This window comes from Vulpes vulpes, chromosome 6 (genome assembly GCF_048418805.1).
Source record: "Vulpes vulpes isolate BD-2025 chromosome 6, VulVul3, whole genome shotgun sequence".
NCBI classification, from domain to species: Eukaryota; Metazoa; Chordata; class Mammalia; order Carnivora; family Canidae; genus Vulpes; species Vulpes vulpes.
This window is the reverse complement of record NC_132785.1, coordinates 68,092,855-68,114,443: the sequence shown is the minus strand read 5'-3', so window position 1 is coordinate 68,114,443 and position 21,589 is coordinate 68,092,855. Positions and strand designations below refer to the sequence as shown.

General features: G+C 35.2%; 1 protein-coding gene across 1 annotated transcript; it reads left to right on the top strand.

Moving 5' to 3' along the window:
- Nucleotides 1-20,464: 20,464 nt before the first annotated feature.
- Nucleotides 20,465-21,260, top strand: LOC112926457 (small ribosomal subunit protein eS4, X isoform-like). The gene has a single exon (XM_026007473.2). The coding sequence runs from the start codon at nucleotides 20,465-20,467 to the stop codon at nucleotides 21,254-21,256; it is 792 nt and encodes a 263-aa protein (XP_025863258.1). The 3' UTR covers nucleotides 21,257-21,260.
- Nucleotides 21,261-21,589: the final 329 nt, after the last annotated feature.

The following is a 21,589-nucleotide window of genomic DNA, read 5'->3' as shown; positions in this document are numbered from 1 at the left end:
TGTTTTACTTAGTTCACTAATTCTAGTACTAATTTATTCTAGACAAATCTTCACGGACACACTCGAAATAATGATTCATCAGATATCTGAGCATCCCATGGCCTGGTCAAGCTGATACATATAATTAACCATCACACCATGTATATATCCAGTTCCCACTTTTCCTAACATTGCATTATTCTATAATCTTTGTCTTTTTTGGCTTAAGTCTTTTTTATAAATTCCTTTGTTAAAAGTTTACTGGTATTTCAAGGGGGAATGGAAGATCATGTGTGTAACCCACCTACCACCTTCAACTATACACCCTTAATATTTAAATCTTCATTAATTGAACTCCATTTTATTGAATGGAGAACATGCAGACTACTCACTCCTTAGAGATACTCTTACATTTACACTTATGTTAAATGAAATAGCCAGCCTATCTCCAGAGGAAAGGCTCAATGAATTGTTGAGTATTTTTAACTTTCAAATGAGGAGTGTTAGAAAACTTGTGAGGCCATGGATGGGAAGAAAGGGGAATGTCTTAGGTCACTGCTGGTACCAAAGGAAGTTGAAGATCCTTAGTATCCATTAATATGTACCAAATGCTGTGTCATGCATAAAGTCCTTCTGTAGGTCCTTATGAATATCATACCATATAGATAAATATGGATTTTCCTGCCTTTTCATACATAGTAGTTTCTAAGAACTTCATCACTGCTCACGTAACTATTAAGTCTTTTACAATTCAAATATAATGTCATCCTTCTTTCCAAATATATCTTCATCAGCTTTAACTATAGTGACTCTCTTCTATACTCCCATAACACCCAGAAAATATCTCTAATAGTCCTTTAGTAGGTATTTAGACTTGCCCCAAACATTTGTTATCCAGGACAAGAGTACAAAGAGAGGTACCCTGCTTAAATTCCGTGTTCTCTAGTTCTTTACCCTATCTCTATCCTGCCCCTTTCCTTCCCAGGGGGCTTATTTATGCAGATGTTTCTTCCAATTTGAGTCACATATCCTTTCACCTATCCATCAGGCAGAGGGAGAATGCACAATATAGGACAATCTTCTAGAAAACAATCATGTAGATGAAGCTCACACAGGTCCTCTGCCATTTGGAAAGCTAATTCTATGCCAGGATATCCAGAGAGAACTCTGTAACATCTGGGCCCTGTAGATTCCTCACCCTCTTGGGAAGAGATACACGAGAAGACCAGAGTTGATGTATCTAATGTATCAGAGCCATTAGTATTCTATATATGCCTTGAAATTGGTGATTTGTTTTCTTCTATCTCCTCCACTCTAGTTTGAGCTCCTTAGATACAAGAACTGTGTATGGTTAAATCTCTGCGTGTGTCAAATTAACATATGTTTGGTTTGGTTTTGTTTTCCCATGGAAGTGCTCAAATAATACATGAATGGGAATATATCAGAGTATGTTAGAAATGCCAATGTTGTCTCAAGGGACTTCTTCTTACCTACCCACGAGCAGATTTCATAGATAGGTTTTCCTACATACATACACACACACACACACACACACACACACACACACACACAGTTTCCAAGTCTAATCAAGGGTAATCATCAGAACCAAGCCAAGTTGATCAAATTGTCTTAGGAGTTTGGAATTGAGACAAAGAAATTCTATCAATTGGCTATTGTTGAATATGAAGATACACACACGGAACTATATTTAAGCCTTCTGTAAGTTGAAGAAAAAAAGAGAAAGAAACAATGCCAAAGACAGACAAAGGTAAACTGTCACTCAAGATCCTGTGACTCCAGAGAAGTTGGAAGCCCTAATTTCCTGGGATCTCTTCAGCACTCTTCTGGATTTGGCCCTTGAAATATTCAATTACACTTCCTTTTCTTGAATTCTTTTTGACATGCCTACAACCTAATCACTCTCTCCACATTCCCTACCCTGTGTATGTGTGTGTCATTCATCACCTATAATTTCAGTATTAATTTGACTCTGCACATGATGATTACTTTCTTTTTACTGTTACATCTGAGAGATAAATATATTTTCTTATACATTTATTTATATCAAGCTTCCCCCATACCACATGGAATTCTGGGTGTGTTCAACACTCAAGACTCAGTTGCTGTCTGAATGGCTACAGGATCCTTTACTTTCTCAGAAACTATGAACCTAGTATCAGGTGGTGAAATAGGTTTTTGAAGCTGTATTTTTAACCTTTTCAGGGTTATTTGAAATGGATTACTCTTCAACCTTAAATATAATCTAATCCTAGTGACAGTCTAAATGATAAATATATTTCCAAAAAGATTTCACTTTTTGAATAATTACTGAAAAGGAGTGATTTGAGGCCCAGGGTAATTCATTTTTAATATTTTTCCTGTAATATTTAATGTACATTTTTCTTTACGGATAAATAACTAGCACTATTGGAGATGTCTGATTATCTAGTAAAATGTTGGACATTTCCTCTAATTTGAGTTATATTTTGTAGACTACAACAATTTTATGAGCCTATAGATTAAATAAACCTAGAGATTAAACCATTTTTTTTAAAGATCTTAGTCATTTTTTTTTAATTTTTATTTATTTATGATAGTCACAGAGAGAGAGAGAGGCAGAGACACAGGCAGAGGGAGAAGCAGGCTCCATGCACCCGGAGCCCGACGTGGGATTCGATCCCGGGTCTCCAGGATCGCGCCCTGGGCCAAAGGCAGGCGCCAAACCGCTGCGCCACCCAGGGATCCCCTGAGATTAAACCATTTAATGAGAAAATATGCTACAGAGAGTTATAATACAGCCTGCAGTGCACACAAGAATGGAAGAGCATGCTATACAATGTCTGTGATTATAAGGGAATGGATATTCCTAAATGTTTGGTATGAATGTATGCTTCCACAAGATGGTGATTTTTTTTTTTCTTAACAGCATGTGGTAGCTTCTTCTCTGTCACTTCATGAGTTGATTATCACTAATTGCTCCAAAGAATTTGCCAAAGTCCAGTTTTGAATTGTTTTGTTAATTTGCTATCATCCAGAATTGATTCTGGTTACTGGTATATTTTGAGTATATTAAGTTTTCACTACTTGGGGATGAATGCTTTTCAAAACTAATAAATTATAATTGAGACACCTGGGATGCATTAGATGTATTTCAAATCAAAGCTAACATAGGCAAAGTGCTTGAACAGAAGTCTAGAAAGCTGAACCATATTGATCTGCTACTAACCTTGGACAATTTAAGAGAACCAAGTTTCTTATTGTGACGTCACTAATGGCTCTTTCATTAGAAAGACCAAATAGTTCTATCAAAAACATATATTGGCATAGCTTTATGACATAATTTGAACAAAAGGGAACTTTGCATAATTGGAGTATATAAGTTTTCACTTACACATAATTGGGTATAATGTTGTGTTCACAAGTGTAGCAATCTCAAAGATGTTTTACAAGAGTTGGAATTCACAAAACTTCCATGTGGATTGGCTTTCTGAAGAATTCAGGGTCCAGGCTAGCAAATTTGCAATGAGTGTTAAGTATACTTAAACTGGTACAAATAGGGTAAAGATCAGATAAAATGCATGAAACATCTTCCCGAAATCTCAACACATTTCTTAACCTCCCATACCAAGGAACTGAATGAACAAAACAAGGTTGGAAGAGGGATGGGTAATTATGACTCTTCTCAATAACATCTTCATGAACTAAGTACTGCCTTTGTTAACCCTGGGTTAAGAGCCAGACTCATGAAGCCATTATCAAGTATTCACCCCTTTGACAATTACAATATGTCAATGATATATTTGCGATGGAATTACAGATTCTAGATTTTAACTCATTTGGAAAGACTAGGAAAAAGGTATTCAGAAAGATCTCTTTCTGAGCTGAGTATATCACTTGACTTAGAATGGGAGAGGTAAAGAATAAAGTGGAGAATATTCTTCTATCTTTGAAAAATTTGAGACAGAAAAAAATGGAATACCTTCTTGAAATGCCTTGCTCTGAGGCAAGCTGAGCAATTGTTGTTTTTAACTTCCCCTCAGTTAAATATGCTTCCATCATGCTATCTGTACAGAACAATGATTTGTTTTGCTCTCACTGTTGGCAAAGCAGGAGGTGTAAATATGCTTTCCAAATCCTCCAGGGGACTGTGGTGAAGTCTTCCCCACCCCCAGCTGAAGATTAATTTAAACCACAGCCTCTCCCCCCTTGGCGGGCTTCCATGTGTGATCCAGAAAGTAGTTCTCCATCTGGAATTCTTAGTGATGCAACCCTAGCAAGCCCTTGGGTAAGGGAGAAACTTAAAAATCAATATTTTGCCGCTAATAGTATTGAGAATGTTAAAATTGTATTTGATAATGTATGTATAATGAACCTAGCTTTCACAACAGAGCACCAGTGCTGGTACATGCACATACATATGTACCTACCATTCTTAAATGGAAATCACAAATGTGAAGGAGGGACATGTATGACTGGGAGGGAATCTTATCTACTCTGTCCTGTATCCTCCGGTAGTTCATACATGGTTCTTAACAGCCACTTGGAGACCTGCTTTAGTTTTCACATAGCTCCAAGAATTATGAAACACACCAAATGCTCCAGCAGCCAATACACAGAGACAGTTAAATAGACATAGACCCCTTCGTGTTTGTCATTTAAGAAGAGAATTAAAAGCTTCTGCCCACCAGAAGTCACCTGCAAATAAAGAAGTATATAATATTTTCTCCTTTAGATAAATGAGTAAACACCGTATTTCCTTGATTGTCAAATAGACACACTCATTTAAACATTTCTGGTATTGAGAAGTATCAATCAATAAATGCACTTAATGTTTCTTTATATTTCTTCAATGTGCTATCATTAAAGAGATGGAATGTCCTAATCATTGGCATCTTAAAATGGAGGCAAAATGGTATGTGGGAACAATCCTCCTGACAATGAATTGAGTGGGTATATAGTGGTATCATTCCTGTACTCAAGAGCTGAGGACAAACTAATGCTGGTGAATAGTGATAATTCTGGCACAGGTGTCACAAATATTTAAAATGTCAAAATATGAATATTCTGTGGCTTCTTTCTTAAATTATTATGTATAGTATTCAATTACCAAATATTATATAAAGAGAATCTTCCCAATAAGTGAGATATAAAACTGATGTGTGTGTCTTGAATGAACTACTCATGTGCCCCAATATGCATCTAATTTGCCTGAACAGCAGGAGCCCTCAGCTTGTTATCTCTGCAGCATCTACCTTCATTTATGATATTAGTTCATATAAGACAATTTTATGCATGTGTCATGTTATAAAAAGTTAGGAGATCATGTACATAAGAGGGAAAAGTGGGAGAAAATATTAAAAGTTTATTATATTTGTTCTGGGAAGTACCCGGTATTGCCAGCCATATGTAAGAAAATCCAAAATCAGTTTTTGAATAAAGTGGATACAGAAGCTGGAAGAAGCCGTCAATGATTGAAGAGATGCTACACATATGTGGTTGGGAATAAGCCAAAGATATGTTAATAAGCAGGACCTGAAGAAATAAATTAAGCTATGTTTTATAATAAATCATAAATCAAGGACATCTTTTTAACCAGGACATAAATGGCACTCACAAATGGAAAAGTCATAGGGAGACAAAGCAGGAACTGGTATGAAAGTGAATGTGTAGGATCACATGAATTGGTGAGACAGTCAAGAAACTGGTAGGTTGTCTGGTTTTCCCAACACAGTCTATTGAAGCGCTATATTATACACCTGAAACTAACATAACCCTATATGTTAACTACTGGAATTAAAATCCAAAACAAAAACAAAAACAACACAACTGTGGTAGGGCCTTAAAAGAAATTTTGCCTGGGGCACTGGAAATGTGTTAGATCTGAAAGAGAAATTTTACATCAGGGCCTTGGTAAGACTGTACAAAGATTACTATTTAAGTTACTAGAGGAGGGGGACTAGAAAGAAAAGATCCAGTTAAAATATAATTTCAATAGCCTTACAAGAAATAATATCAACAGGAAGAAGATGCAATGAATATAAAGAGTTGGACAGCAAGAAAGAGGAAAGAGAATTAGAAGCAATACAAAGTTTTCATGCTTGAGTGACTCAGAAGATGGCAGTGGAAATATGAGAGATGGTAAAGAAAATGGAAAAACAGCTATGAGGATAAAATGATGAAATCAGCTTAAGAAGTATGTTTTTAGAGGTGTTAATGGAATATGGAGCTGGAAATTATAAACAGGGATTGAGAATCAATAGCAAAAGTATACATTCAGAAGGATAAGGTTTTAAACACATTTCCATGCGTGGTTAACTCTAAGATCCTCTCTGTCGTCTCATTAATTGATATAATTCTTCCTTTCTTAAAAAAAAGAAAACTGCATTGTTCATAATGTGTCAGGCATTGCTACTGTAACAGCAGTGACTAATATCACAGTATTCATGGAATAGATGTACATAGTAGGGGACAATATATGTCAGAGCATCATAAAATGACCTGCTAGTAGTAGGCAACTAAGTTAGTTTCTGTCCTTGGGAAGTAAGAAAAAAGGCTCTCAGATATGGTTGAGGGAGTTCTTTGGATGCTGTTCCATGGAGGAAAGTGAGAGATATAAGAGAGACAAGACATAGACTTGGGAGAAGTTATCTTAGGATGGGGAACAAATGTGGAGGGAAAGGGCAAATAATATAGGTTTTTAGAGGAGAACCATGACAATTCAAAACAAGACAAAAAAATTAAAAGCAACAATATAAAAGAAGAGGTAATAGTAATTTCTTCAGAAATACACACTGAAGTATAGAAACAAATTTAAAGGATCATTAAATTTTACGATTAGGGAGTTACACCAATGATCATGGTGAAAGGAAATACACTGAAAAGGCAGAGATGGGGATCCCTGGGTGGCTCATTGGTTTAGTGCCTGCCTTTGGGCCAGGGCTGATCCTGGAGATCCGGGATGGAGTCCCACGTTGGGCTCCCAGCATGGAGCCTGCTTCTCCCTCTGCATCTCTCTCTGTCTCTCTCTCTCCCTGTCTCTCTCTGTGTCTGTCACGAATAAATAAATAAAATATTAAAAAAAGGCTGAGAAATACCAGAATTTCAGGGGTAATGACTATGGGTAATAAGAAATAAACTACATTTGTATTAGTTTGCTAGGGCTGCTATGACAAAATACAAGAGACCAAGTAGCTAAAACAACAATTTTTTTAGAGATTTTATTTATTTATTTATTCATGAGAGACACACAGAGAGAGGCAGAGACATAGGTAGAGAGAGAAGCAGGCTCCATGCAGGGAGATGGACGTGGGACTCGATCCCAGGACTCCAGGATCACGCCCTGGGCCGAAGGCAGGCGCTTAATTGCTGAACCACCCAGGCCTCCCAGATTTTTTTTTTAACACAATTCTAGAGGCTGGAAATCCAAGATCAAAATGTTGGCATGTGTGGTTTCTTTCTCCTGATGCTTCTCTCCATGGCTTTCAGATGGCCACTTTCTGTGTCCTCACATGGCCTTTTCTGCATGCACTCTCACTGCTGTTACCTTTTTTGTTCTTAGAAGGATTCTAGTCTTCTTAGATTAGAGCTCTGCTCTTAAGTTCTCATTTATTAAAGGCCCTACTTCCAAGTACAGTCATAGTGAGCATTAGGGCTTCAACATATGAATTTTGGGGGGATATATTTCCGTATATAACTCGGGTATCCTTTCATTACATTTTTTTTTTTACTTTGATTCTATTTAACATATTTTTGAATTTTTTTATATTTCAGATATACCTAAGAACTTCTCAAAATACAGTGAGCACTAGTATACCCACTTCATGGTTTAAGAAAAAAGAAACATTTTTCAAACAGCCAAATATTTTGCATACCCATCTGTCATGCCTCAGAGTTAACCTCTATCCTGAATATGGTATTATCCTTATTATTACCTTTAAACAATATATAATTTGCATGCTGCTAAATTTTATATAAATAACATCAGCAATTTTTCTTTTTTGGTGTGATATTTGTGTTTGATAGCTGTAGCTCTAGTTCATTCACTTTCGCCGCAGTCCACCCTTTTGTTGTATGAATAAGGCACACATTTCCACTGTCTCATTAATGGAATATTCAAGTGATTTGCCAATATTTACACTATTACAGAAAAACTGTAGTGAATATTCTTGTGCATGTTTCTAGGTGCAAATGAGTGACTTTCCCTAGGGTAATTTATTTTGAGGTGGAATTACTGGTTTGTAGGAATGCACATCTCCAACTTTAACTAGATATTGCTGAACTGCTTTCCAAAGGTTCTATCAATTTACATATCTACTAGTCACATATAAGAATTGCTTTTGAGACAAGTCTTGCTAACAAGACTTTTGTCAAGCTTTTATTCTTGCTCAATCTATATGCCACTTGGTATCTAATTCTGATCTCAATTTGCATGTAATAAGGATACAAGCTTCCTCTTCTATCTCCTGCTCTATGCTTCTGAGGTGTCTTCCCCCTTATAGGACTCCTTGCTATCTGGCTTCTGGTTGAGTTTGTCCAATAAAAGGATAGGAGAGTATCAGAAGGCTGCAAGAGAGAGATGAATATTTCTTCCCCTTTTCTTCTGCTTCAGCACATGGATTCTATCATTTGCTTTGTCCCGCTACAATTACAGATGTGATCAGATGGTCCTCTGAGAGAGCCTCTAGCCTAGCCTAGCCTAGCCTAGCCTAGCCTAGCCTAGCCTAGCCTATTTCCTACTGTTTTCCATGAATAGCAGATAATGGCTTCCCACTGTCGCTAATTTCTATGTGCCTCAACCTCTCTTGTTAATTTCTTCAGCCTTGCCTAATATTTAGGTAAACCTCTTGCTTAAAAATATCTTCAGTTTGGGATCCCTGGGTGGCGCAGTGGTTTGGCGCTTGCCTTTGGCCCAGGGCGTGATCCTGGAGACCCGGGATCGAATCCCACATCAGGCTCCCGGTGCATGGAGCCTGTTTCTCCCTCTGCCTATGTGTCTCTGCCTCTCTGGCTCTGCCTCTCTCTCTGTGACTATCATAAATAAAAAAAAAATTTAAAAAAAATATCTTCAGTTTGAGTACATTTGAATTTGCTTTCCTGACATAACCTTGAATAATACAAAGATAGATTATGAAAACTATCTCTCCAGAACCCTATGCTTGCCTGCTGTTAATATTACCTTTTTGCTCGTGCTACCTACCAGAGATTTTTTTGTACCTATTAAAGCAATTAAAATGTGTGTTCTCATCCTTTTTTTAATCACAAATAGCAGACATAGTCACTGTTCCTTAACTTTCTGGTTGGGTGTTGTTTTTTTGTTTTTGTTTTTAGTTAGTAATGTACTAAGGAGGTAATCCTATCAGTACACAGGGAGCTTCCTCACTAAAATTTTTTAACACATGTGTGTAATACATCTTATAGGTATACCTTAATCTATTCATCCCTCTAACGATGGACATTTAGATTACTTGTATAATCTTTCCAAAAATAGCTTAATGTATAAATCAATGCTCACATAGATTTGCTGGGTCAAAGCTATATAAATCTGGTTTTTTAGTACTTGTCAAATTGCATTCTTTTAGGATTGCAGCCATTTGCAGTCCCATTTGGAATGTGTGAAAAGGTCTATCATCCTACAGCCTAAATAGTAACGGTGTAGTATCCAGATGTTTGCAATTTTGTTATTTTGACATAAGATATGGTATTTCCTAGTTTGAATTTGCATTGCTTTTATATTGATTCAGTAGAATGCCTTTTCTTATTTAAAAGGAATTTGCATTTTCATTCCTGAGAGCTATGTTTATTTCATACATCCACATGATATTGAATTTTAGTCATTTTCTTTTCAATTTGTAGGCATTCTTTATTAATTATGGGGAGAGAAGCAGGTTAATCCTTTTTCTCCGGTGATATGAGTTTTAATTTCCTCTCATTTTATTATTTTTCTTCTCACTTTGTTGTATGTTACCATTTAGAAATTTTCTACTTTTCTATAGAGGAATTTTTCAGTCTTTATAAAATACTCTTCCATGATTACTCCTAGTATTTTCATCGTGTCTTACTTTACATTGAAATCTTTGTTCCAGTTGGAATATTTTTCTGCTACAAAAGAAGCATGGATGCAACATTTTTTCTTTTTGAATAATTGTAAGTATATTTTCAAAGTGTCTTTTTTTTCTTTACTCAACTGTTTACTTAGTTATATCTTTTAAGATCACTTAGCTTCTATTCTGTTCCAAATTTTCAGTATGTGGAGTTTTTGGAGCTTTTTATTTTGTTGCTTGTTATTTCTACTAATTCTTAATTCTGGTAGCTTGTTTATTTCTACTTTTGGAAATTTTGTATTGTGAGCTCAGCTTTGGCAGGGTTTTGCGTGTGGGAATCTATGTGTCCTCAATCGAGGCTGAATCCCTTCAGAGAATATTTATATTATTTTCTGCTAGGCACCACTAGGCAATAACAATTTTTAAATTAATGTTTCAACTTAGGATTTCTTGGACCATATAGGTAACATAAATAACAAATTTCAATCCCCAGTGAAAGAAGAAAGACTTGCATATGTGAAATCTCAGGAAAGATGTTATTTTCCCTAGATTCTCAGTTAATAAGATCTGCAAACAGCCTCAAGGCACCTGTGGTTTCAGCATCCTCATCACAAACATGTTTTCTACTTCATCACTTTTACCACCTGTAGCCTTCACTTACTTTCTTAAGAGCACAAAGTTTGTGGCTATTTTTTACTTAGCGTTTTTAGGATGTCTGCAGGGGGAGGGGAATTTTTTCTAGGATATTTAGTCAACTGTCTTGTTGGCATGATACTATACTATAAGCTGATTTTTGGTATAAAGAAAGAGTGAAAGAGTTTAAAGCAAGAACAGTATTTAAGATGCATTTATTTTAGAACAAAAACAGTTTGACCATATTTTAGGCAGGATGTAAGATGTAAGACTTAAAAAAAATGAAGTAGTCCAGCAAGTAACATCAGTTAAAGGGCATTCTGGACAAAAAGAACAGAAAGAACATATATAAATGTGTCAAACAGATAGAGTGTGCTAGAGTAAAATGAAAAAAGTCATATTTAAATTAGAAATATATAATTTGAAAAAAAAAGAAATATATAATTTGTCCAGATCATGGAAAGTTTGGAATATGATGCTCAAGTTTTTAGCATTTGATCTGAATCTAAATAAGAATTTTAGTTAATGCTGGGATTACAGAGAGTTGAAGCATTAGTAATCTTGTCTGGCACCTCATTATTACCTATAGTCTGTATTGCTTTTACTCTAAGCTGTGAACACATGAAATGTTCAATTTTTTCTCCAAGACCAGCTTGATAGGAGAAATAATCTTAGGGTTTTCTTAAGGTTTGTTTTTTTTCCCCCATCCAGATGTGCCTGCATGCTTGTATTATGTACTCCCTTGGTATTAAGAGATGACTTGAAAATGAGTTTATGTTAAAGATTCCTCAGCAAACATTTAGTAACTTATATAATTTCTTACAATGCCTTAAATCACATAAATATGCATCTAAGAGTGTCAAACTCTAGGGTTGCTCATTTGAATAAAGGTAAAGAGAGATAAGTGGATTTGATAGAAAAATGAGGGAAAATATTAGTTAAAAATATTCAGAGCCAAACATGGTGTGGGTTGATTCAGTTTAGAATGGGGTTAGAAGTGGCCAACTGCTGATACTTTTCATTGTGAGAGTAGTTTGTCTTGTTGCTATGGATGTCTGCTGAACATTATCAAACACGTGGGCTTGGGCCCCAATCTGTCTTTTACTGCAACCCTTTTCTCTCCACTCTGACACACAATATGGGTATACTCAGTGATAATCAGGGAGCTAAAGCCTCTCAGGGAAGTCCTCATTCTGTAAGACCTATGAGTTGCTCTAAGGAACAAAAAGGTCATTTTATTTATATATGTATATATTTGTATACTACTCTGTACTTAAACGCAAATATCTTTGGCTTAGTTTTTAGATGTCAGTGATAGTTCTTTGTCACAGATAAGGAAGAAATCTAGAACCCAAACTTAACTAAAAGTAGCTATAGCACAGACACTGAAGGCTTAGACTTCATCATATATATATATATATATATATATATATATATATATATATATAATCTCTCCAAGTTCTCATAAGTAAGAAGCTATCTTATTAATGGACTAAATCCTATTCCTGTTTGTTAAGGCTGCTGTTATTCACTAAAATCGAGCCCTGAATTTGTGCAGTATCACTTCTTAGATATTTAAATGTTGTGCCTGGAAGCCAATCCCCGGCTAAGAGTTTACAAACCTGGCAACATAGATGCCAAAATATGCCTACTCTATACTGTACTTGAATACATTGTACACTTGTTACCAACATGCTTTTGCTCATGTTAAATGTCTGAGTCAAATCTCTACTGCTTATGAGCCAGGAATTTCTTTTTGCCCTGCTCCTGCACAGGTTTCAACTCTCATTCCAATTTCTGGACACTCTATGTTTGTCCTAATTCGTAATTAAATGCAGTCCGCTTGTCCACTTTTCAAACTATGACAACCAGAATAGTTTTTCATTTTAAGGTTAGAGAAGAGTTTGGTGTCGGTGATACAGCGTTAGTTATCTATTGCTGCTTAGCAAGTCAATACAAACTTAGAGGCTTAGAACAAACATACACTTATCTCACACTTTTCATGGGTCAAGGAGTTCAGGTATGATTGAACTGGGTCCTCTGCTCAGGATCTCACAGGTTGCAATCTAGCTGTTTGCCAGGCTGCTCACATAGCTGTTGGAAGGTTTAAATGTCTTGCGGTTGTAGGATTGAGGTTGCTGTTTTCTTGCTGACTGTCATCGAGGTACCACTCTCAGCAGCTAGTGGCCCTTGCAGTCTCTTGCCACTTAGCTCTGTCATTACAATGCAGCTTACTTCTTCAAAGCCAGCAGGAGAAGCTCTCACTCCAATCTGCTAAGATAGAATATTATATTTATAACATTATCAAGGGAATGACTTTCCAATTATCTTTGCCATATCCTATTGGCTAGAAGCAAGTCACAAGTTCAATTCACACTCAAGGGGAGGTGATTTTATGAAGGCATGACTCACTGAGGCTCATCTTAGAATTCTGCCTACCACAGACACCAATCTGAAAAACTGGAGTGCAAGGAATTCCTACTACTACCAACAGCTCTCCTTAAAAAATAGAAATAAAAAATAGTAACAGACAAAAAGGAAAATACCTACTAGACACATGTAGCAAATGCCTGTTGTGATGGTTAATTTGATATGTTAGCTTGACTGAGCCATAGGTTGCCCAGGTATTTGGTCAATCGTTACTACAGATGTTTCTGTGAGAGTGTTTCTGGATGAATTTAACATTTAAATCAATACCTTGAGTAAAGCAGATTGCCTTTCCTAATGTGAGTAGGCTCATCCAATCAGTTGAAGGCCTGAATAAAACAAAAGGCTGGCCCTCTCCCAAATAAGGGGGAATTCTTCCTGCCTGATGACTTTCTAGCTGGGCCATGGGTTTTTTTCCTGCCTTTGGTCTCAAACTGTAACGTTAGCTCTTCTCAGTCTCAAGTCGACTGGCCATTAGACTGGAACCACACCATTAGCTCTCCTAGGTCTCCAGCTTACTGATCATAGATCTGAGCACTTATATTCCACAACTGCATACACCGATTACTTATAACAAATCATAACTCTCTCTTTGTCTCAGTTCTACATCTTATTGGTGCTGTTTCTCTGGAGAACCTTGTCTAGTACACCCATTAAATTGAACATATTAACTAATCACCAACTAAGCATCATCTAACAAATCACTAATTACTAATCAAGCATTATTAAATAAACTACATTATTTAGATAGAAAACCAGTTTTTAAATAACCATCTTACCATCTTTGTGGCTGTCTGTTTTAATAACATAGCTCATCTGAAAATTTAAGTCAACACAAATGCTTTTATTAAACTGGGCAGAGCTGATTTGTAAAACTTTCAAGAGGCCTATGGAATCTTGTTCTTTGCATAGCTGACTTTGAGCAGACCCAGGCTAATGCAATCTGACTTGTTTGACTAAAATAAGTTTTATATGTTCAAAGGGGAGAATATAGTCATTTTTAAAAGAAAATTCAAATTCTTGTTCGTTCTTCAAGCAATATGATGCTGTGCAAATTTATATTATTAATACAAATTTTCTTAAGCATAAACTAATTATTCAGATGCTTAAGCATTTTGTTTAATGAAGGATAGTAATGACTGTGAAGACATAGATGATCAGGGTAGATATCTAGCCATAAGGATGGCCCTACTATGATGTGCTCCATCAAGGCATCAGTTTGGTAACATCATAAATATGGTAAACAAATGCAAATAATTTTTTAAGAAAAATTTTACATTTTATAGAAAAAAATATCCAGTTCATTAGAACTGTTACTAAAACCATCATACAAAATGTATTCAGAAAATAACCTGGAGTGAGTTCATTTATTGATACATTCATCCAACAAATATGTGTTTTATTACTTAAACATGGGGAATGAAGAGAATAGAAGGGACAATCTAATCTCTCTACCCTTGTAGGTTTCCAGTCTAGTAAGAGAGGCAAAAAGGTAAACAAGTAATTACAATCAAGTTTAGTACTTATTAACATCTTGTGGAATAACTAATCAAGCATACTTAACCTATTAATAGTGGATGGTGGGCAAAGGAAGTTTTCATAATAGAGCAAAAGATGAAGAGACTGAAGAACTGGGTGTAGAGAACTAAAAATTCGAGACCTATAGACTTGAAAGAGGTTTAGTATAAAGTATCCTAAAGAGAAGTACAATGTTTGGTGTATCTATAGTTGGAGTGGGGAGTGCCATGAGATGCAACTAGAGTTACATTAAGATCACCATTAAAGAGTATAAAAAGTTCATGTTAAGTTTGAAGTTTATCCTAAAGACAAGAGGAGGTCACTGGAAAGCATTAAAAAAAAAATCAGATTTGATAAGGTTAGATTTTCATTTTAGACAGTTTGCTTGGGTTGGTTTTATTTTTATTATAGCATTATTGAGAATTGCATTATACACCATAAAATTCACTCTTTAAAATGTACAGTTCATCATTTTTTTAAAGAAATTCACAGAGTTGTTCAATCGTCATCACTGTCTAATTCCAGAATATTTTCATCATTCTAAAAAAAGAAACTTCATGGCTATTAGCACTCACTCTGTGTTCCTCCTCCTATTCAGCCCCTAACAACCACTGATATATTTCTGTCTCTATGCATTTAACTATACATATATTTCATATACATTGAATCATAAAATATGTGGTTTGCTGTGACTGGATAATTTTACCTAGCATCATGTTTTCAAGGGTCATCTCTGTTGTAACATGTATCAGAACTCTTCTATTCCATTGTATGGTTGGAAATACACCACATTTGTTTATCTGTTCATCCACTGATGAACATTTGAGTTTTTTTCACTTCTTGGATATTCTAACAATGCTGTTTTGAACATTCATGCACAAGATTTTATATGGACATGTTTTCATTCTCCTTGGGTATATACCTAAGAGTGGGTTTGCTGGCTTCTATGGAAACTCTAGATTTAACAATCTGAGAAATTGTTTCAAAGTGGTCGCACCATTTTTACATTCCCACCAACAATTTATGAGGGTTACAATTTTCCCCACAGCCTTGCCAGCCCTGTTACGTCTTTAAATTTTTTTTAAACCATCTTAAGGATATGAAGTGGTATCTCACTGCAGTTTTGACTGGCATTTCCCCGATGACTAATGATATTAGCACCTTTTTTATTGTTGTGATTGTTTTATTTTTATTTCTTTAAGATTTATTTATTCATAAGGGACACAGAGAGAGAGGCAGAGACACAGGCAGAGGGAGAAGCAGACTCCCTGCAGGGAGCCTGATGCAGGATTACATCCCAGGATCCTGGGATCACGACCTGAGCCAAAGGCGGAAGATCAACCACTGAGCTACCCAGGTGCCCTGACATTAGCATCTTTCATGTGCTTGTTGATCATTTCTATATTTTCTTTAAGAAATTTTAAGTCTTTGCCCATTTTTAAATTGGATTATTTGTCTTTTTATTGTTGAGATAAGAAGTCTACATATATTCTGGATACAAGTCTGTGTTTTTACTTTCCTAATGGTGCCCTTTGAAGAATAAAACTTTAATTTTGATGAACTCCAATTTATATTTTCTTTTGTCACTTATTTGTCATATATAGAAATCACAATCCAAGGTTACAAAGATATTTTTTTATCCAAAGAATTTTATAATTTTAGCTCTTATATATAGGTTGCTTATCCATACTGAATTTATTTTTGTACATGGAGTGAGATCAGGATCTAACAACATTCTTTGACATGTTGATATTCATTTGTTCCAGAACCATTTATTGAAGGGACCATTTTTCCCCATTGAAAGGTTTTGGAATATGGTATGGGTTTACTTTGGGAATCTCAATTTTATTCCACGGCTTTCTATGTCTATCCTTATGCTAATACCACAATATGTTTTGATTACTGCAACTTTTTGGTAAGTTTTAAAATCAGGATGGTTTTATCAAGATGGTTTTGTCTATTATCATCAACATGTCAATTCTGAATAAGAAAAAGATACTGGGATTTTTATAAGGATTGTGATAAATCTGTAGATCTGGAGTATAATGCTCTCAATAATATTGAATCTTCTAGTCTATGGACATGAAATATTTTTCCCATTTAATCCATATTTTCTTTCAATGATGTTTTATAGTTTTGGGTGTACAAGTTTTGCACTCCTTTTGTTAACTATATCCTTAAGGATTTTTATTCTTTTGGGTGCTATTATACATGGAATTGTTTTTATTGGTATCATTTCCAAATTGTTCATTGGTAGTATGCAGAAATACGATTTTTCTATACTGATCTTATATCCTAGAAACTTGCTGAATTCATTTATTAGTTCTAAAAGGTTGCCTATTTTTTTGTGGATTACCCTGGATTTTACATATGTAAATGTCATTTATGAAGTAAAACTATGTGTAGTTTTACTTCATACCAATCTTGATGCTGGATTACTCTGGATTTTACATATGTAAATGTCATTTATGAAGTAAAACTATGTGTAGTTTTACTTCATACCAATCTTGATGCTGTTTGTTTCTTCTCGACTAATTCCTCTGGCCAGAACGTCCAATCCAATACTAAATAGAAGTAGCAGTAATAATGGATATTCTTCTTCCTGACCTTAAAGGAAAAGTATTTACTCTTTGACATTAAGCATAATGTTGCCTGTAGGTTTTCCATGGATGCCTTTATAAAATTGAGGTAGTTCCCTATTTATAGCTTGTCAAATGTTTTTATCATGAAAGGATGTGGAATTTTGTCAAGTACTTTTTCTGCATCAACTGATATGACTATGTTCTTTTGTCCTTTATTCTATTAATATGGATTACACTGATTTTCATACGCTAAACCAGTCCACCATTCCAATATATATACCACTTCGTCATGATGTATAATCATTATTCTATTAGTTGTTGGATTCAGTGTGCTAATATTTTGTTAGAATTTTCTTATCTATGTTCATAAGGGATATTAATATGCAATTTTATTTTCTTGTGATGTGTCTTCCTAGTTTGGGCATCAAGGTAATACTGGCCTCACAGAATGAATTGAGGTTTGAAGAATGAACTGAAGAGAAAAAGAGAGTGCTAGGTGGACCAATGAAAGAGCTGTTTCAATAAGTCAGGTGGATATGGTTAAAATATGGTTTACAGTAATGATAATGACAGTGAAATGAGAAAAGATGTCAACATTCAATATCAGGGGAAAACTGAATTTTTTTCGTGGTAATCAAGGGAGAGCTGCACATGTAAGACATAGTACCTCTGAACAAAACAAACTGCTGATCTTATAAAGGCTTTGAGAAGCAAAATGAAATAAAATAAAATATACAGTACTTGGCAGACTTTCAGGAGGTTGGTGGGGGGACTGTGGCATTGGTAACTGGCTGCTACTAATTGGCTGGTTTTCAGAAGCTGGTTTTCAGAAGCATGTAATTGATCAATTAACATGGGCTTAAAGTTATTGGCATGAGTTTAAAACTGATTTAGTGATTATGTAATATTATAGTCAAAAGAGAATAGCACAGAGCTAAATTAACACACTGAAAGTAAATCCAAGCCATATCTGATTTGATGGGGCAGTGGAAAACAAGAATACATTAAAGATGCCATTCAGATTTCTGGCCTGGACAATTAAATGTAAGCTCTACCAGGTCAAGAATCTATCTCTCTTGTTGCCTAATGTATTTCAAGCTCCTAGGGAACAAACTGGTATGTGGCAGGCACGTTATAAATATTTTTGAATAAAAAAATTTCCATTAGCATGCAGTAGATTAGTGTAATTATAAAATAGGGAATGTTCAATTTCAGATACCTACAAGGTATTCAAAAGAAGATAATTTATAGTAAACTGGATATAAAAGTTTTGAACTAGAGGGCATCTGGGTGACTCATTTGGTCAAACATTTGACTCTTGATGTCAACTCAGGTCTCAATCTCACAGTGGTGAGGTCAAGTCCTGTATTAGGCTCCATGCTGCGGATGGAGACCACTTTAAAAAAGTTTTGAATTAGGAAAGACATTTGCTCTGCTTAGATTTTGTAGACCAGTATATAGATGGTTATTGAAAAGATCAGATGAATTAGGACAGACATCTGTCAATCACAAACTTTTAAGGAACCAGGGCAGCTATAGAATCTGCAAAGGAGATTGACAATAGAAGATCCAAAATAATGAGGGAAATGTGGAAGCCAGAGGCAAGTTTTTCATCATGTTTTCCCCTCCTGAAGGAGGAAGTTAACCTTGTCAAATGATCTCTAGAGGGTAAACAAGAAAGTAAGGCTGCAAAGTACCCATTTGATCAAGCAACATTCAAGTCATTGGTGTCCTTGACAAAAGCCATTTCAGTAGTGTTGAGTGCTGTGTGAAAAGAGTGAATAGGTCTATCTGTAAAGGAAGAGAGCAGGATAAGTGGTATCCAGAGGCAGGCTTTGGGTTGAGAAAAGGGGTTTCTTTTATCTTAAGTCAAATAGAGCATGTTCAATGTTGATTAGAAAAAGAAAAACAAATGGAGAGAAATTTAAGATACAAGAAAGCAAAAAGATGATAAATAAGCTAACATATGTGGAAATTTATGATTCTATAATTTTCTCTGACTCTCAAAAATCCTTGCAAGTCTAAATTTCTATAAGTATTTGAATTGTATACATAACTATTTCATCAGGAAATTATTAGACATTTTACTCTAAGTAATACAAAATATAATGTAATATATGCCAAAATTGATAGTCTTTTTTATTCTTTTATGGGAAATATATGAGAGAATAAAAGTCACTGATTTTTAATGCTTTCACAAATTTTATACCAAAAGACTTTACATTTATCAAAAAATTGCAGGAAATTTTTCATGTTTGAAAAACATATGCCCTCACCCTATATGTGTCAATTGTTAGTATTTTACTCATTTCCTTCCTTTATCTCTCTCACTCCCATCTGTCCTCTTTCTCTCAATCTCTCTGTCTCTCTTTCTACTCATATTCTTTAATAAACCATTTTAGGATTAGTTGCAAATATTGTGACACTTCATCTCTAATTAATTCAGCATGAATCATTAATCATTTAAGAACAGGGACATTCTCTTACATAACCATAATAAAATTGTCATAGAAAGGACGTTTAACATTGATACAATACTATTATCTAATATAGTCTATATTAAATTCTACCTACTATCAATTATCCCAATAATGTGTTCTATAAACTTTTAAGATCCAGAATGCAAATGATTGTGAATTTCATGTAGTTGTCTTATTCTCCAGCTCCCTTTAAGCTATAGACTTCTTACAGACTCTTTCTTTTTTAAAAAAGTTTAGAATATGGATATTTTTAGTCTATTCTAGATAGACAGAATGTCTCTTAATTTGGGTTTTCTAGTTGTTTCTTCATTTATTTCTTCATGATTCACGTTAAGAAATAGGTGAGAGCACTACTTAACTGATTAATACATCCTATTGTATAGTACATGACGTCAATTTGTATGGTTAGTGGTATTAAGTTTAGCCACTTGATTAAAATGATCTTCACCAGATTTATCCACTGAAAAGGTACTTTTTCCTTTTGTAATTAATAAATACTTTTAAAAATGATTATTGACCCCGCATGAGTATCCTGTTTTTAAAAGATGTCTTACCCAGGGTTTTTACCTGTATTAATGACTTTTTTCTGAGTCTATTAATTGCTGTGGTGGTTGCGAAATGTTTATGTGCTGTCTCTATAATTTCTTCCATATTTAATGGTGTAGTTGGCTTTATTTTTTTGCAAATAAGCTATTTATTTCTATATCCCCCCTTTTATTTTTAAAAAAATTATCAGTCTAAATTAATGGATTTATTTTTAATTAAATGTTACAATATTTTTGCTCTTTTCATGCCTAGCATAGCCATGGCTCGTGGTCCCAAGAAGCATCTGAAGCGTGTAGCAGCTCCAAAGCATTGGATGCTGGATAAACTGACTGGTGTGTTTGCCCCACGCCCAACTACTGGCCCCCATAAGCTGAGAGAATGTCTCCCTCTCATCATTTTCCTAAGGAACAGACTTAAGTATGCTCTAACAGGAGATGAAGTAAAGAAGATCTGTATGCAGCGTTTTATTAAGATTGATTGCAAGGTCCGAACTGATATAACCTACCCTGCTGGTTTTATGGATGTCATCAGCATTGACAAGACAGGGGAGAATTTCCGTCTGATCTATGACACCAAGGGTCGATTTGCTGTTCATCGGATTACACCTGAGGAGGCCAAGTATAAGTTGTGCAAAGTGAGAAAGATCTTCGTGGGAACAAAAGGAATCCCTCATCTGGTGACTCATGATGCTCGCACTATCCGCTATCCAGATCCCCTCATCAAGGTGAATGATACCATTCAGATTGATTTAGAGACAGGAAAGATTACTGAATTCATCAAGTTTGATACGGGTAATCTGTGTATGGTGACGGGAGGTGCTAACCTGGGAAGAATTGGTGTGATCACCAACAGAGAGAGACACCCTGGTTCTTTTGATGTAGTTCACGTGAAAGATGCCAATGGCAATAGCTTCGCCACCAGACTCTCCAACATTTTTGTTATTGGCAAAGGCAACAAACCATGGATTTCCCTCCCCCGTGGAAAGGGTATCCGCCTCACCATTGCTGAGGAGAGAGACAAGAGACTGGCGGCCAAACAGAGCAGTGGGTAAAATGGTCCCTAGGCAATGTGATTGGAAGTCTTTATACTTAACTAAAGATCATAGACCATGAAAAAAATATTATAATTTTTTCTATTATTGTTTATTTTGACGCTAAGTATCTTCTAAAATTGGTCAATGAGAGTCCTTTTTAACATCTTTCCTTTGTTAATTCATTCCCAGTATTTGAGTAATTTATCAAATAATTATAAAATTACATTCTTATATGTTTAGAATTATTTATATGCACATGTACATATAAGTATTATGCATATATATAAAATTTTGAGTTTATTCTGTCTGTAATTAAAATAAAAACCTAAAAGTTTTCTTTTCCTTCTTCCA